This window comes from Anabrus simplex, chromosome 7, assembly GCF_040414725.1.
Source record: "Anabrus simplex isolate iqAnaSimp1 chromosome 7, ASM4041472v1, whole genome shotgun sequence".
Taxonomy (NCBI): domain Eukaryota; kingdom Metazoa; phylum Arthropoda; class Insecta; order Orthoptera; family Tettigoniidae; genus Anabrus; species Anabrus simplex.
The window spans coordinates 290,774,777-290,794,264 of NC_090271.1; the positions used below are offsets into that span (position 1 = coordinate 290,774,777).

A 19,488-nucleotide genomic window follows, 5' to 3' on the forward strand; every position below is an offset into this window, starting at 1 on the left:
AGGAATGTGTATATGTGTTGGGAGTTGTTTGCATGTTTGTTCAGTGTAGAAAACTCAGTGGAGAGCCTCTTGAAAACTGCGTACCGGTAGGTATGTTTCTCAATATTTTTAATTTTTGGAGGGGGGATGGGTTACAGCACACAACTGATTTTCTGCACCAGCCGCCACTGTGCTCATCCATGAGTTCCAGTATTTCATCGGTCAACCAGGGCTGTTTCTTGATCTTTTTCTCAAGGATTTAGTGTTGTTTCCCTGCATTTCTTCAGAATCCGCTTCATTTCTGTCCACAAAACTTCTAGACTTCTACTGTATATCTGTATCTAAGTTCTTCATTTTTTGAAACCTTCAGACGGGTCATGCTGAATCCTCTTCTGAATTATTTCATTCCTTGATGCTGACCATTCAGCTAAGAAACGTAATTTTCAGTACACCTCTGGTTGGTGTCACTACGCCCGCTGGTGGCCATGATCGTTAAGGTGTCAAGTCTATAAATGGTCTGAAACCACGGTTAGCCGGTTCAAGTCCCGTTGGTCGAAAATAATTCACCATCAGAATGTTGGTTGGTAGGGTAGGAGGGGTGGTGGTATAGCCTACAATTCCTAATCACTAGATTGCATGCCAAAAGCCTCAATTTAATTCCAAACCTCTCTGCAGTGGTCATATGGAGTGAGGGCATATGACGCGGTTGATGCTGATTCGTCCGTCGGATGGATACAATAAGCCTTGAACAGACCCTTTGGTGCTATTCGACAGGAGGAGTCTGTGCGCCGGCACCGGGTTTCACCCTCTCCCTTTCTACTGTCATATGTCACGTCATATATGGCCATATGGCTGCAATAAAATTATTATATATCACGTCATTCATTTAATCTCATTATGTCCTCTGATGAGGTTGACGTCAGGAAGGGCATTCGGTCGTCAACATTCGCAACGACGATTTATTTCACTTCATACCCGACCTCGTAGAGAGCCGGTACAAGGGTTGGTCTTACATACATGAATGAATATATAGCCTACTCTGCTCGCAAAGAATTTTATAGCATTGCAGCAACTCTAGTAAAATGTCTCACAACTGCGAAGTTATCACAAGTCTTTCCGTTGAAAAAAAGGTGAAAGATTAGAACACTTTAGAACACCGATTTTTGTCATTCTGATAGTGTTCCATAGTGTTCCATACATTTGAATTTTGTTTCATCAATCGATTTAATAGCGACAGGAAGTCGATTTTTCGTGGTAGTCATATATCGATTCGAAGCGCGATGCTGCCTAAATGGGGATTTTAGGAGATTTTAGAGCATAGTGTCGTGTGCTTTTACTCCTCATATCCTTGTTTCTAAACAGAATTACGCTAAATAGTATCAATGGTTTCTGGAAATGGTGTGTAAAGAAGACGTTGTGACATGGTTTAAAGAATTAACTAGCCACAAACGGATTGATGTGATGTGTAGCTTGCTGAATATGTGCCTTCCATTCGAACTAAGGTTCCTTGGCACATGTCTTGAGGACCTCGGAAAACGCGATTTCCATGAATTAAGAGAAGCAGAAAATCGTGCGAATAATGCATCGGAGTTAGCCGATCTTCAGTGTATTAGTGATAAGCGAACTCAGAGAAAAATAGCTTTATATCTCGCTCTCCTACATTCATGTAATCATGCATGTTCTAATGGCCTTTACAAAATTTTAGCTAACTGTGATTTTGGTGAAATAAATACACTGACGAACAATTCCTCTGAAGAGAATCCTTTAGATGAACTTTTAGTATTGTATACACTGGCAATAAATCACCCTGCATTTTCATATGAACAAAAATTGGTGTTTGGTAATATATTAATGAAACTTCAAGAAGAAGAAAGTAGAGTATATGCTTCCAGACACCATCCAGTGGGCATGGGCCTTGTTTATGTCAAGCCCCCTTTACAGGTGCGACGTTCGAGAAACCTTAAATATTGTTTTAAAACGACTTGTGTATTGATTAACGTAAATTATTATGCTTGTATGTTTAGTAAGAAGTATTAGTTGCTTTAAATAAGTAGGTCATTTATTTTGAGGTTAGGTGTGAGAATTTTCCATGCTAAAGCATGATAATTTTTGTGCTCAAAAGAAATATTTCTGTTATTTGTAGTCCTGTGTTCCTTCTCCATCGTCTGAAGATCGAGGACCTCAAGATGCTGGAGTACTTGGGCATTGTACTGGCATGTCTATACCCCCTACTCATTCAGCAGGTGAGAATATATTTTCAAGTCCCACAATTTAGACCATCTATACTTCTTTACAATATGTATGTTAATTAAGATATTTTAGTAAATATGCCACTATTCTGAACCTGTTGGCAGATGGTATATTGGATTACAATCGGGTCATTTTAATATTTTCCCCAAATCTTAATGATGAATAGAAAGGCTTTTATTAGTTTGACAGCACTAATGTGTAAAGAATATAAGGCTAACTTGTAATGTATTTTTGATTGAAAAGACCTATATTAAGAATAGGTCCGTCAGCTGAGTGAATATGAAATGCATGTTATGCCCAAATTTTAACCTTAGTTTAATCTACTGGAAGAGTAATGTACGATACTTGAGTCGTATTTATTTGTAAATATTGAATTGGGGAATTATCTGAATGTTGAATATTTCTCTCCTTTTTTAAAATTAGAATCTGTTTTTATCTTTAAAAGATGTTCTCATGGGTGACAGGGGCTAGAGTATACTGTATGCTGTTAGAGGTAGTGTTTTCTGTTCATAGATTACTTTTCACCACTGGATTTATTGGATAATTGAAAACTGGAAATTATAGGAGGCACCCTGTTTTCTTTGAATGCTCTTGTCCTATGTATATTTGTAATAGGTCTACTGTAGATGTTTAACAGTATAGGCTGGAGCAATTTTATGCTAAGATTGGCCTGAATTGTTTCTTCAGAGCAAATTAGGAAAACATTTAGGTTCTAATCGAAAGAATTGATTGATGGTTTCAGCTTGAAGGGTGTAAATAGCTAGCTAGTCTGGTAGTAAATATTACTCACTGTTCAGTTCTGTCGTACCAAACAAGTGGCTTTGCAGTTGGGGTCATGTAGTTATCAGCTTGCATTGAGGAGATACTGGGTCCGAACCGCACTGTCAGCAGCATTGAATGTGGATTTCTTTGGTTTCCCATTCTCACACCTTAATTAAGGCCACGGTCGCTTCCTTTTCACCCCTAGCACTTTCCTATCCCATCATCGCCATAAGAACTATCAGTATCGGTGTGATGTAAAGCAGATTGTAAACAAAAAATTCTGTTGGTGTCTTTGAAATACAGTAACTATTAATGCTCTTATAAAAAATAAATTGTCAATTCAGTGTTCAGGAAAATCAAATAGCCTAAAGAGCTTTGATCAGAATTCCTTTAGCGGGCAATCTCTCTTTTAATCAACACCTGGGCCCTGACTTTGACAGTTCTTTTGTTTTATTTTTCTTTAGTGATTTGTGTGTTTCTCTGTTGACAAGTAGTTTGTTCCATTACTGGCAAAGACTTGTGACTTCGACACATTTCCATCTGTGAATGCAAAACTATTATGTTATGCTCATCTTGCATTATTTTTGAGAATGAAAACTGTGAAATTTTTATTTGCAGTCCACTTGTCTTATTGTTGGAAAACCTCCATGCATTTCCAACTAATACATAGGCAGCAGCTTATGCTCTGTCACCAAATTTTAGCCTATATGAATTTGGTGACTGATGAAAAGTAATTTTGTATTTGTATTATGGTTTTCAGTAGAAGCAAGCTATAATGAATCCTTAGGTGCTGACGAATCAGTAAAGTTTAGTACCTCATCCAAAACCAGGGTGCCAGGCATTTCACATAGAGAGAGTTCCTTATTTCTCCCATGTGATCCATAGTTAAAACTTTACTATTGTACGCGCACTTTTTAGTGATAGATTTTTGTCCCGGGTTGAGTAAGGAGGGAGCACTACCGGTTCCAGTAATACTGCCAACTGAATGGAAATGAAATATGAATTGAATCGATAACATACCGAGCTTGATAGCTGTAGTCGCTTAAGTGCGGCCAGTATCCAGTATTCGGGAGATAGTAGGTTCGAACCCCACTGTCGGCAGCCCTGAAAATGGTTTTCCGTGGTTTCCAATTTTCACACCAGGCAAATGCTGGGGCTGTACCTGCATTAAGGCCACGGCCGCTTCCTTCCCACTCCTAGCCCTTCCCTGTCCCATTGTCGCCATAAGACCTATCTGTGTTGGTGCGATGTAAAACAACTAGCAAAAAAAAAAAATCGATAATATGATCGATCAATATGAATTTTCTAAACCTTTATTATCTTACGCCAACAACTGTGTCACACACACAATGTATAATATTATATAACATTTTCCGATGCGAAACTTGTTCCTAGCATGAATTCTATAGTTTGGCTTTGCTATGTAAACAACAGTACGAGTACGTAAAGTATATGCCAGATGTCGCACAGCGATCATAAGCAATTCTTAGTTTGTGTTTCAAACGTTGTCGATACGAATCTTGAAGATAACCGAGGTCAACCGATTCAGCACTAGGGTGTCCATCTATCACTAAAAAGTGGGCGTACAATAACTATTTCACAAATGACAGGTTAATATTTCAACATGGTGCGAACACGGCGTCACAGTACGCTACAGAAGGCTGCCAACTTCGGGACTTGGGTCAGGCTAGTGACAAGAACATGATAGAATGAGATGTGTCTGGCTGTTGACAAAACCATTGAGTTGAGATCAAGCAAAGGGGGTCTGAGGGCATTATCTCCTGGTAAGAACCATGAAGCAGGCACAGGCTTTTAGTATTCCTTGTGACATTATTGGCTAGCGACCAGACCATTGGATACTTATATCGTAGATACTGCAACTGCATCCGGCAATACCATGACATCACTTTCAAATTCCGTGATTTCATTATTTTCATGGAATATGGTAGCATGGTGTGAACTGTATCAGAGGCAATAGGAACTCAGGAAATGGCTGCATTTTGGTGATTGACATAGTGTCTGTTTCAATTTTTTTCTACAAGTAAGAATATGTACTTCTAAGGATATGTTGGTGGGTCACTGGCAAGCATGAAGGAAGGATCTCTCCTCTCATTTACTCTAGGTATTGTTTTAAATCATTTTTGTATGATTTTTCACCTTCCTAAAAAAAAAAAAAAAAAAAAAGTGCAAACTAGCTAGTAAAATGTAACCGATCCATGTGACCATGCCACAGTGTAGACAGTTGCATATCCCAATAAAGTGTTACTTGCGCAACTTTTAGTGATACATGGGCTCCCTAGTGCTGAATCGGTAGACCTCAGTTATTTTCGAGATTCGTATTGGCAACATTTGAAACCCAAACTATGAATCGCTTATGCATTGCTGTGAGACATCTGGCGTACACTTTACATAGGCCTACTAGTACTGTTGTTGTTTACACAGCAAAGCCAAACTATAGAATTCATGCTATAGGTTATTCCATGTTAAGAAAATAGTATTGCTCTTATGACAACAGGGTTGCCATATCGAATGGCTCTGCTCAACCACATCACAGGAAAACTATGGCGTATATATTGGTGAAACTCGGCACTTAATTTCAAAATAAAGGAAGGAAGAAACTAAGTTGCAATTTAAAAAATCCAAAGTACATGAGTTGTAAACATGGGGGGGTGGGGGCTTATTCATGTTTTTATGGCAACATGAGTAAAGTAGTGCATGTACAAAACCTCAGTATTGAAGTTTAAGGCAAACTGGGAGAAAATAGACAACAGATCATTTTTATAGACTCGGGGTGGGGGATGCAGTTAATTGTATTTAATAAATTTGCCCAGGTATCGCCAGGTACTACTGTGCCGTTATATTGCCATACGAAAAGATGTTAACAGTTAAATGCGCTTGTGAAAAAGTGATTAAAATGTGGCAAAAAAAAAGTGCGCTTAAGAAACAAAAGCTAAATAACAAAGCCAAGCACAGATAAAAATTACAGCAAATTTCTGTATCGATACAAGCCATGCCGTGATGTATCGCTGGATTTCACCACAGCATCAAAATCTTCAGTAACAACTGCTGTACAGTACAAGAATATTAGAACGCACACATACATACTACTGCTGCCGTCGTCATCTTCTGTGGTGTCGTCTAGGCACTCTCTCCTGTATCCCGCTGGCGACTGCGGTCGAAACGTCTGGAAGGAATGAGAGGAATTGAGACCATGGCAGAAGAGGTCGGAAGATTCTTATTATATTGACACCGGCCGTGAAAGCTTTCATACTTTGATATGACTTCTCTTCAACATTGATAACCTGCCGGTGATTCACATTGTAATGAATTACACGTTGCATATACCAGAGCAATTCAGAAGGAAAATGGAGGAAGGCAACAAAGTGATGGCTGTTCTCGCCGTTGTGCTTCCTCCCTGCAAATGTATTTATAAAATAGAAAAGCTTCAGTAATTATTATAGTAACTCATGGGCAAAAAATTGCCCCATCCACTTTCTTTCATAACACAATGTAAAGTACGTTATAATATTCCTAAATCACGAGGAATTATGAGTGTTTAAGAGGGGGTGTCATCACTCCTTGTAGGTCCATAAGAGCAATACTGTTTCCTTAACAGGGAATGAGCTATAGGAACAAGATTCGAATCAAGAAATGTTATATTATGTGTGTGTGACACAGTTGTTGGCTTAAGATAATAAAGGTTTAGAGAATTCATATTATCGATTCAATTCAGATTTAATTTCCATTCAGTTGGCAGTATTACTGGAACCAGGAGAGCTCCCTCCTTACTCCTCACCCCCTGTAACACCAAATATATCACTAAAAGTTTTGCGAATAATAGAACCCCCACTGTCGGCAGCTCTGAAGGTGGTTTTCTGTGGTTTCCCATTTTCACATCAGGCAAGTGTTGACACGGTACCCTAATTATGGCCACGAGTGTTTCCTTCCCACTCCTAGCCCTTTCCTATCCCATCGTCGCCATAAGACCAATCTGTGTTGGTGTCGGTAAAGAAAAGTAAGCTGGGCTCTATAGGTGCAATCTTATCAGTTGGGCATTTGTTGAGAGGCCAGACTAACAGATGGTTAATTGAAAGGGAACAGTAGCGTTTCAGAAGATCCAAGGGTAGTAGTCTAGATGATTTGCTGAAATGACTTTGTAATATTAACCAACATGGCTTAGCTATGTGGATCCTGCTCGGATGGGGAAAGCAGCAGGAAACTACAAACATAAAATCCCAAGGACATGCAGCACACCCTGTACGATTTATGTTTTGATGATGGCTTCCTCCCAGGTAAAAGGTTCCAGAGGTAAAATGGCCGATATAAATTCTGTAATAGTTGCGAAGGTAAACTACACAATTTAAGAATTTGAATATTGTAAATTTTGCCTCAAAAATAAGTAACCGAGCAAGTTGGCCGTGGGGTTAGGGTTGCGCAGCTGTGAGCTTGCATTCGGGAGATACGGGGTTTGAACCCTATTGTCAGCAGCCCTGAAGATGGTTTTCCGTGGTTTCCCATTTTCACACCAATAAAATGTTGGGGCTGTACCCTAATTAAGGCCATGGCCACGCCCTTCTCACTCCTAGCCTTTCTTATCCCATCATTGCCATAAGACCTCTCTGTGTCGGTCTGACATAAAACAAAAATTGTAAAAAATCCTAGTAGCAGGGACAGAAGTGTTCAGTACCACTGCTGGGGACCCACCAATACACCGTAAATAGTATTTTTTATTTTGATAGTAAAACATCACAAAATAGAGGAAATTTTTCAAACTAGCCGGATGTAGGAACATTGCTATTGACTGAAATTATTCACTGTGGCATCACTCCGATAATTCAGTGCAGATACTTACCTAGACAGATGCCATTGCCAACTATGACACATTAAAAACTCCTAAATCAGTCGTGATAAATCAATATATTTACACACCTTTTCAAAGTCTAAACACCCTTGTACTTCAGTTCACTCAGGGTGTATGCTGAAAATAAACCAATAGTGGTAAATTAATACACATCCACGTGTGATGCAAATGAAATGATATGATTTCTTTCAACAGTTGGTAGCATGTTCTGTTCCACCTAAAAGAGAGTAAGATGTGGGGGGAAATTTGAGAGCATCATCCTCTGTTCCTGCCGTAGCATGCCCTCAGTGTGCTTGTACCAGACTGTTACTGAACTTCTACCAGATAATCCCCCATTTGGATCTTTAAGCTCAGGAAGATGAATCTCAATATTTTGAGAGTTGGAGCTTGGCATGTTAGAAATAGAAATCTTTGCAATACGTTAGATAATCTGAAAAGGGAAATGGGTAGACGTATTTGTAACTGGTGGATTGGAAGGTAGAGTAGGATTCCTAGTCAGATGAGTAAAATATTAACAAAATCAAGTAGGAGAAATGCAAGTGTTATGATAAAAACTAAGAGAAATAAGACAACTGGTAAGTTGTGACCAACATTAAGAATGTCAAGATAGACACCCATCAACAGTGTGTGCCTACCACTTCAGTAGATGAAGAAGAAAGCAAGAGACATCTGAATTAAGAAGGGCAAACTCAGGCATATGTCATTTGTGAATTTAGAAAAGGTGCTTGAAAACAATGATTTGTCCAGGCTTTGAGATTCTGTAGGGATTCCAATCAGATGCAAAGAAAGGAGGATTATCTATAGTCTGAACAAAAATCAAAAGTGCAGTGGTAAGAATTAAGTGATATAAAAGGGAAGGAGCTATCCAGAAAGCTGCGAGGCAGGGTTTTCACTTGTTAATAAGCAAAGTACCCATAATGTCATTATAGTACATTATGCATAAAGCCTATAATGGCAATAATTAAGACGCAAGTATGTTTATAAAACAAGCGAAGCAAGTTTTATAATTTCCATAAGAGTGTCTTAATTACCATTATAGGCGAGTTTCTTACAACTGTTTATGCTCGACGATAATTGTAACTCTATTTTTTAAATATTCATAAATTTCTGTCGAGATTTCGCTTGACAGTTGAGTTTACTGAACAGAGCGCATGCGCTGGGTTATTGATTTTTCCGTGGGTGTTTTCAAAGCTTTGATAGAAGGTTATCATAACCTAGGTTTATTTCAAATACAAATTGTTTATTGTACAGTTGGTGAAGTGAATTTGCGGGAATGTGCCGTGTGGTTGTGGAATATTGGAAGTAGACGGTGCATTGATGTTAATATGTGTGTCTGACATGTTTGATTTTGGAAACAAGTGCGAAGCTAGTGTGTTGAGCGCAGGTGCGATACTATCCTTACCTAATTGGTCAAACAGTTGTATCCTAATGAAAATGTGAACTCTGATTGGTGGAGAACCTGTATCATAATGAAACTTGAACTATAATGAACTTCATTAAGATTCAGTTTTCTGGCATATAATATTTATATTTTAGCATCGTCGAGCATAAAAGAAATTTATATGTTTTAAGTACATTTACATTTAACAGTAAAGAGTAACAAAATGCTATGGTAGCACTATTTGAGGGCATTACCTTTTATGGGTAATGGGACTGACAACAGAGTGCATTACTACATCAAGATAAAGTTCCTGGTGCGTAAAGAATAGAATAAACATTTGAAATCATTCAATATATTGGTTTAAATGTATAGTTACAGGCATACTGTATATCCTTACCTTGAATTAATGGGATGACGAGTATGCTGGTGAAATTTCTGTGATAATGGTCCAAAGACGATTTAAAGAACATTATTGATAGCCTAGATTAATGATTCTCAATAAAGAAGTCATACTTGCCAACTTTCCCGATTTAGGCGTGAGACTCCCGATTTTCGACAGTATTTCCCGCCTCCCGATTATTCTATTATTTCTCCCGATTTTTGCTTTTTTTTTTTTTTGAACTTCAAACATTTTTCCAAATCCTGCCATTTCAGCATTCGGAAGTCCTTCGCTCATTGCCGCTTTCAAATTAAATATGCACGTTTATTAAGACGAGAATGTGCGATGTTTATTCAAACCTGTAGATCACGACGCGTATTTCGATCGTCAATCTCTCGTTCTCGCGTGCTATGTTCGTGTTCGTTCACACCAGTCTAGTCAGTTGTAGAGACTCGTCGGTAGGTTTGGAGTTTTTTAATAAATTAGTGACAGAATTTCAAAGATAGCGACTAGTGACTTTCTAGAGATTTTAGGACCCATTCGGAGACAATTCTGGCGAACTTGAATTATCACTTGATAAAAATAGTACTGTGATTCGCATAATCGCGCGAGCGCGTGATGCACTTGCTAAGCAATGGCATCTACAGTAAATGCACACATGTGGAGCATGAATTCATACTATTTTCGGAAGACTTATCAGAGGCAGATCATCTCACTCGCATACTTCCTGTGAGGGACTAGAGATGTGTAACCTTGTATAGCAACAGTCATGTTTTCAGACAATAAGTATTATAATACAGCATAGTACACCTGTATTGCGCAAAATATGTAGAATAAGCGGTTTTCACCAATTGCATCTCCCGATTTTCATATCCAACTCTCCCGATTTTTGGTTTTGTAAAGTTGGCAGGTATGAGAAGTGATGAAAGCACAATAATAATGTTCATTGCACCCTCCACTTTTGATTATGCCTAGATTTTGACAGTTGACTGTATAGTTTGCGCATGCATTTTTAATGTGGTAATCGGTTTTTATTTCTGATCTCCCGCCCTTGCAGGATTCAAGTTTAGCTATTATCCAGTCGTGTGCATTCTTATGCCTAGATTTTGACAGTTGACTGTATAGTTCGCGCACGCATTTTTAATGTGGTAATCGGTTTTTATTTCTGATCTCCCGCCCTTGCAGGATTCAAGTTTAGCTATTATCCAGTCGTGTGCATTCTCAGATCTTTGTGACTGAAATTTTTTACGAATAAGTGAATGAAACTCTGGGGGCGTGATTAGCTCAGTGACTTAGCTGCTGGTTTCCCATCTGGAAGGCTGAGTTTTGAATCCCGGTCAGTCCTGGGTCAAGATTTTAATCTCAAGAATCACATGGCGTCAGAAAGGGCATCCAGTCTTGAAACTGGCTAAAACTAAAATGAGCCTGGGTGGTCCCAGCGATCCCAGAAATAACGGGGATAAGTTGAAGAAAGTTAAAGTGATTGAAACTTTATAATGTTACTCGTAGTCTGAAGGCTCTCATCGCCAGGGAATTCTGTGCAATGGGATATTAAATCTCGGGCCAGAAATATTCATTTCAGGTAAGGAAATCGGTACAGCCCTCAGAACCGCCCAGTACCAGTTTACACTCTTTCATTGGTCAGATCCATGCTGAAGCATAACACATGGACACACCTGAAGAGTGAGAGGAGATGGAGAGAGCGAATGACGGGAGATGTAACATGAACCAAACACTCACAGAGGGGAAGATACTTGTTTCCTTGCCTGCTTACACGCCCCCTCTGCCCCGGCTTGACCTTCAATATGTGGTAGACAGGGGAGTGAAGGGGAAACCACATGGTCTCATGTCAATTCATTGGGGCTCACATTCTCCTATTTCTTTGTAATTCTTTTGTATGAAGGCTGGCTGAAATGTTTACAGTATTGTCCATGACCTTATTGTCAAATGGCATCATGCCCGACCATTATAAGAAAGAATGACCCTTAATTTCATCAATATAGGACCTATTAAATTACTCTACTCTAATAACTTTGCCAGCACTGTCAAATAAAGAACGGATATATTTTGTAGTAAAATATGCACAGATATCAAATTTAGACACAAAAAATTAAGATGAAGGAAGGTAACCTTCATGAAGAACTTAGTAAGGCGATTTGTGTTTCATTTAAAGACACATTCTTTTACTTAAATATCATACCATGCTTTTTCGTAATATAATTATGGGAAATGGGAGAGACATGGGATAAAATTACATATAAAAATAAGACCGAGACAATTCTTTCATTTAAAAGACATGTAAATGAAGAATATTATTAAAAAAAAAAAAAAGAAAAGTCAGGTGAGTTGTAATAAATACAAATAAGATATTCTCATATCATCATAGTAAAATGTCTTAAAGAAACAAAGCAATGCATTTTGTTAGAAAAAGTAAATAAATAAAATGAACGATTCCTACACACAAAAATTGTTTATATGAAATGAAAAGATGAGTATAATCTTAAACAGTGCACTCGTTTTCCACAAAAATAATAATTTTATAGTTAAGAGTTATTTCCTGTGGCTCCTTCAGGAGCATAAGGTTTCGATGAATTTTCGCCAGCGAACTCTGCCGCGGGCCATCCGACGTAGTTCTCCCCAGGTCTTTCCTGCCTCACTTGCCTCCTCCAATACGGATCTCTTCCAGGTCTGCCGTGGTCGACTCTGCTTTCGTTGTCCCTGCGGATTCCAATCCCGGGCTTGCTTCTCAATGGCTCCATCCTGCTTTCTCAACGTGTGTCCTATCCACCTCCACTTCCGCTGTTTGATCTGATTTCCAATGGGTATTTCCCCAGTCACTTCCCATAGATCTTCATTACTACTCGTATCCGGCCAATGAATGTTTAGGATCCTGCGCAAACACCGGTTTATAAAGGTCTGCAGCATATTAGTAATTCCTGTAGTGACTTTCCAGGTCTCACATGCATAGAGGAGGATTGACTTGATGTTACTGTTGAAGATCCTCAATTTCGTTCGTTGAGATATGGCGCGGTTTTTTCACAGTGGATAGAGCTGCACAAGTGCACCATCAGTCTTCCTTATGCGTGACTTGCCTTGTTTGTCTACCATACTTCCCAGGTAGCAAAATTGGTCTACATTTTCAATTTCCTGTCCATCTAGACAAACATCGTTCTTGGGTATTTGAGAACAGTCTCATATCTTTGATCTTACTGGAATCAATCTTGAGTCAGCGTAAGAATGTTATAATGTAAATATTTTAAAACTTTATCTCAACTGTTCAGTTGAACAATGTAAATACTGTATAGTTACCAACCTTTGACATTAATTTTTGGTTACAAACATTGACGCCGAACACTACACCTTTTCTCCCTTAATTGTTATAATGTAAATATTTTTAAACTTTTTTTCCTATGATTGCGTCAACTGTTTCTCCAGAGCACCACTGCCGAACTGTACTATGTTAATTTTAGGCATTGATGCTGACGTTTCATCTATAAACCTATATGTTCAACCATCACTTTTGTACAACTATTTCCCATACTTAATTTTTGTAATTGTATTAATAATATGTATTAATTTGTACATGTCAACTACTAACCAGTTACCTGATTTTTTACCTTGAGGTGATATTTTGACTGATGATGCCCTCAATGAAGGGCGAAACATGTCTCAAGTGGAATCAATAATAAATTCCTAATTTATAAAATTTATATGTATTGAATAGGTGGAAAAAACAAACCTTTTAGCATCCTACATTCAGTATCTTCAATACGGATAACAATGATTTTTATCACTTGCAACATACCACTTAGTCGAGCAGCTCTTCTTCTTTCTCTCAAGTCTTCCCAACCCAGACTTTGCAACATTTTTGTAACGCTACTCTTCTGTCGGAAATCACCCAGAACAAATCGAGCTGCTTTTCTTTGGATTTTTTCCAGTTCTTGAATCAGGTAATCCTGGTGAGGGTCCCATACACTGGAACCATACTCTAGTTGGGGTCTTACCAGAGACTTATATGCCCTCTCCTTTACATCCTTACTACAACGCCTAAACATCCTCATAACCATGTGCAGAGATCTGTACTCTTTATTTACAATCCCATTTATGTGATTACCCCAATGAAGATCTTTCCTTATATTAACACCCAGATACCTACAATGATCCTCAAAAGGAACTTTCACCCCATCAACGCAGTAATTAAAACTGAGAGGACTTTTCCTATTTGTGAAACTCACAACCTGACTTTTAACCCCGTTTATCAACATACCATTGCCTGCTGTCCATCTCACAACATTTTCAAGGTCACATTGCAGTTGCTCACAATCTTGTAACTTATTTATCACTCTATAGAGAATAACACAATCCGCAAAAAGCCTTGCCTCCGATTCCACTCCTTTACATATATCATTTATATATATAAGAAAACATAAATGTCCGATAATACTGCCTTGCGGAAATCCCCTCTTAATTATTACATGGTCAGATAAGCTTCACCTACTCTAATTCTGAGATCTATTTTCTAGAAATATAGCAACCCATTCAGTCGCTCTTTTGTCTAGTCCATTTGCGCTCATTTTTGCTAGTAGTCCCCCATGATCCACCCTATCAAATGCTTTAGACAGGTCAGTCACGATACAGTCCATTTGACCTCCAGAATCCAAGATATCTGCTATATCTTGCTGGAATCCTACAAGTTGAGCTTCAGTGGAATAACCTTTCCTAAAACCGAACTGCCTTCTATCGAATCAGTTATTAATTTCACAAATATGTCTAATATAATCAGAAAGAATGCCTTCCCAAAGCTTACATACAATGCATGTCAAACTTACTGGCCTGTATTTTTCAGCTTTATGTCTATCACCCTTTCCTTAATACACAGGGGCTACAATAGCAACTTTCCATTCATCTGGTATAGCTCCTCCGACCAAACAATAATCAAATAAGTACTTCAGATATGGTACTATATCCCAACCCATTGTCTTTAGTATATCCCCAGAAATCTGATCAATTCCAGTCGCTTTTCTAGTTTTCAGCTTTTGTATCTTATTGTGAATGTCATTGTTATCATATGTAAATTTTATTACTTCTTTGGCCTTAGTCTCCTCCTCTATCTTGACATTATCCTTGTAACCAACAATCTTTACATACTGCTGACTGAATATTTCTGCCTTTTGAAGATCCTCACATACACACTCCCCCTGTTCATTAATTATTCCTGGAATGACCTTCTTGGAACCTGTTTCTGCCTTAAAATACCTATACGTACCCTTCCATTTTTCACTAAAATTTGTATGACTGCCAGTTATGCTTGTTATCTTGTTATCTTTAGCTGCCTTCTTTGCTAGATTCAATTTTCTAGTAAGTTCCTTCAATTTCTCCTTATTTCCACATCCATTTCTAACTCTATTTCTTTCCAGTCTGCACCTCCTTGGTCTCTTTATTTCTCTATTATAATAAGGTGGGTCTTTACCATTCCTTACTACCCTTAAAGGTACAAACCTGCTTTCGCATTCCTCAACAATTTCTTTAAACCCATCCCAGAGTCTGTTTACATTTTTATTTACCGTTTTCCACCGATCATAGTTACTTTTTAGAAACTGCCTCATGCCTGCTTTATCAGCCATATGGTACTGCCTAATAGTCCTACTTTTAAGACCTTCCTTTCTATCGCATTTATTTTTAACTACCACAAAAACAGCTTCATGATCACTAATACCATCTATTACTTCAGTTTCCCTATAGAGCTCATCTGGTTTTATCAGCACCACATCCAGTATATTTTTCCCTCAGGTTGGTTCCATCACTTTCTGAATGAGCTGTCCTTCCCATATTAACTTATTTGCCATTTGTTGGTAATGCTTCCTGTCGTTCGCATTTCTTTCCCAGTTGACATCTGGCAAATTCAGATCTCCCGCTACAATCACATTTCTTTCCATGTCGTTTACCACATAGCTGACTATCCTATCAAATAATTCCGAATCCGCGTCAGTGCTACCCTTTCCCGATCTGTACACTCCAAATATATCAAGTTGCCTATTATCTTTAGAAATGAGCCTTACACCTAGAATTTCATGTGTCTCAACTTTTTCGTAGCTTACAAATTCTTCTTTCACCAGAATGAACACTCCCCCTCCCACCCTTCCTATCCTATCTCTACGATACACCCTCCAGTTCCGTGAGAAAATTTCTGCATCCATTATATCATTTCTCAGCCATGATTCTACTCCTATCTATATATATAAAATAACTTGTCCTGACTGACTGACTGACTGACTGACTGATTCATCATCGCCGAGCCAAAACTACTGGACATAAAGAAATGAAATTTTGGGGATATATTCATATTAAGATGTAGGTGCTCGCTAAGAGAGGATTTTTTGATATTCCGTTGCTAAGGGGGTGAAAAGGGGGGTGAAATTTTAAAAAGAGTGTATCTATATCTCAAAACTTTAAAAGTTTACAGATGTAAAAATTGGTATTTAGAATCTTCTTTTAAAATAAGGATACACGTATTTTTTTGTTTTCTGAAAACCCCAATAGGAGGGGTGAAAAAGGGTGAAAATGGGGAAAAATGGGTTGAATGCCTTCAATCAGGATACCGGTACTTATATCTCAGAAACTGAAGATATTACAGACGTGAAAATTGGTACTTTTGATCTCTTTTAAAAATAAAGAAACACGTATTTTTTTGTTTTTGGAAAATCCAGTTAATGGGAGGGTGAAAAGGGGGTGAATTTTTAAAATGAGTGAATCTCTATCTGCAAACTTTTAAAGTTTGCAGATGTAAAAACTGGTATTTAGAATCTTCATTAAAAATAAAGGAGCACGTATTTTTTTGTTTTCGGAAAATCGCAATAGGAGGAATGAAAAGGGGTGGAAAAAGGGTTGAATGCCTTTAATGAGGCTACTTATATCTGAGAAACTGAAGATATTACAGACCTGAAAATCAGTGTTTGGGATCTCCTTTAAAAATAAAGAAACACGTATTTTTTTGTTTCTGGAAAATCCAATTAAGGGAGGGGGTGAAAGGGGGGTAATATTTTAAAATGAGTGTATCTATATCTCAAAACTTTTAAAGGTTATAGATGTGAAAATTGGTATTTAGAATCTCCTTTAAAAATAAAGAAACACGTATATTTTGTTTTCGGAAAATCCAATTAATGGCGGTTAAACAGGAGTGTCAAATTGGGGTGAATTTTTGAAAGACTATATCTACAGAATATCTTGGAAACGTAAAATGTTACAGACGTAAAAAGTGGGTGTTTGGAATCTCCTGTAAATGTAAAGAAACATAGGTGATTTGTTTTTGGAAACTCCACTTAAGGGGAACTCAAAAGGGGTGAAATTTTGAAATGAGAATTTTTACAGTATATCTAAAAAAACTTAACATGTTACAGAAGTGAAAAATGGTATTTTTTATCTCTATTAAACATAAAGAAACGTGTATTTTTAGTTTTCAGAAATATCACCTGGGTGGAGGAGGGGGGGTAAAAGTGACTGAAAATGGTGTTGAATTCTTTTAATTAGGCTACTGATATATCAAAAATGAAGATTTTACAGACGTGAAATTTGATATTTTCAATCTGCTTTAAAAGTAAAAATACACGTATTCTCTTAAAATCCAATGAAGCGGGGGGGGGGGGGGGGAGAATTGAAAAATTAATTGGCTTAATTGTATGAGAATACATACATCTAATAAAAACTAAAGTTATTACAGATGTGAACATTCGTATTTGGATCTCCTTTAAAAACAAAGAAAAACGCGTTTTGGGCGGGAAACCATCTTGGAGGGCGGGAGTGTAAAGGAGTTGAATTCCTTTCATGAGGACACATAAATCAAAAACTGAAGAAGGTAGAGTCGTGATAATTGGTATTTAGAAGATCCTTTACTATTAAAGAAACAAGTATTTTTTTCGGGAAAGTTCACTTAGGGGGGGGGGGGGAGTAGTGTGAAATGAAGTGAAAAAAGTTAATTACTTTTATGGGGATACTTATATCTCAAAACTGAAGGTAATAGACGTGAACATTGGTGTTTGGAATCTCCCTTAAACATAAAGAAACAAGCCTTCTTTTAATTTTTTGCGGGGGGGGGGGGGGGCGGGGTGGCGGTAAATAAACTTAACGGCGGTGGGGTGTAGAAGGAGGTGAGACCAATTGATTTTACTGTTATTAATGTACTTATAAGGATCCTCCGTTGCTCAGGCGGCACCGCGCCGGCCTCTCAAAGCTGGGTTCCGTGGTTCAAATCCCGGTCACTCCATGTGACATTCGTGCTGGACAAAACGGAGGCGGGACAGGTTTTTCTCCGGATACTCCGGTTTTCCCTGTCATCTGCCATTCCAGCAACACATAATAATAATAATAATAATAATAATAATAATAATAATAATAATGTTTAGGAGCGTCGTCAAATGTGCGGACCGCGCTGGCAACGGCTCCTGGACGGGTAATGACTAAGAATGCAGTCCGGCCGCGGGTTCATTGCCGCCAAATCACCCAATATGACACCACGCCGGATCTCCTGAAGGATTTTATCCATATTAAAAATGATTAAAGGAAAAGTTGGCAAAGATTTACGGACCCAGGAGGAATACCTGAGCCTAGCCCGGGAAGTACGAAATCGATTGCTGGAAAGGAATATTGAAAAATGGGAGGAAACGTGCTGTAAAATAATAGAAAACGAGTCAGATCGGGAATTTTGGAGGATTCTCGCAGAAAACGAGTCAGATCGCGAATTTCGGCGGATTATATATCTAAAACAATATGCATTCAATTATAAATTTCAGTATAACACCGTAGCGAAGCACGGGTATCTTGCTAGTTACAATATATGGTAAATATATATCTATTAAATTACTTAATTCTATTCCTTTCTTTACAACACTTCTACAGTTCAACACTAACAATTTTATGCCATCCCTTCTTGATTTCCAGTTCCCTGTTCCCTTATCACCGCTCCCTAGGCCATCCCGTTTCCCTGAATGTACCTCCCTATTACCCTTCCAAACAAATTTCCTAACTTATACGTACCACTGCGGTTTAAATGAAGGCCATCTGAGCGCAGATCCCTATCTCCTACCTACCCATTAGGATCTAGAAATTTCACTCCCAGTTTCCCACATACCCACTCCATAGTCTCATTTAAATCCCCAATCACCCTCCAGTCAGTATCCCTCCTACACAGTATTCCACTAATAACAATCTCCGCTTTCTTAAACTTCACCCGTGCTGCATTTACCATATTCCACACATCTCCAACAATGTTGGTACTTATATCAGCTTGCCTTACGTTGTTGGTACCAACGTGAATCACTACCACCTTCTCCTTCCCCTCCTCCCTCTCTTCTACTTTCCTCAACATCTGCCTCAACTTAATTCCTGGATAACATTCTACTCTGGTTCCCTTTCCTCCACACACTTTCCCCACGTGTCTTAACGATGGAATCCCCCATGACCAGAGCCTGGTTCCTCTTATGGGAAATACAAACTCAATCACATCAAACAAAGGGCTTCCTTGAATGTAAGATAGTAAGAATGCCAACATTGTCTTATTTTTATTTTGTCTGGCACATGCATCAGCAAATAATCACAAACACTCTGGGTTGAATTTTCTCTTCTAATAACTTCAAGAAGTTAGCCAAGCAAGATACGACTTCATGCGATCCCTTTGGGAGATGCTTTTCAGTCCATATGTAAAAATAAATGCTGTTCTTCTCGAGAGTCCCATCATGAATCATAATTGCCAGGTTATATAACCATATCTTGCGAGTATAGTACACCTCACCCATATTAAGTTTAGGTAAGGGTTTATTCTCCTGCATATCCAGAACAACTTTCAGAGTTGATGGGTCATCCATTTTCAGTATTTGGTAAAAC

At 38.3% G+C, this 19,488-nt stretch overlaps 1 protein-coding gene across 1 annotated transcript in view; it reads left to right on the top strand.

The window, feature by feature from the left end:
• The first annotated feature begins 1,278 nt into the window (after nucleotides 1–1,278).
• Nucleotides 1,279–19,488, top strand: part of LOC136877578 (uncharacterized) — a 123,301-nt gene continuing 105,091 nt past the window's right edge. Inside the window, exons 1-2 of the mRNA XM_067151733.2 lie at nucleotides 1,279–1,920; nucleotides 2,123–2,222. Of these exons, the coding sequence (XP_067007834.2) occupies nucleotides 1,375–1,920; nucleotides 2,123–2,222 (646 nt within the window). The 5' untranslated portion in view covers nucleotides 1,279–1,374. The remainder of the gene's footprint in view (nucleotides 1,921–2,122; nucleotides 2,223–19,488) is intronic.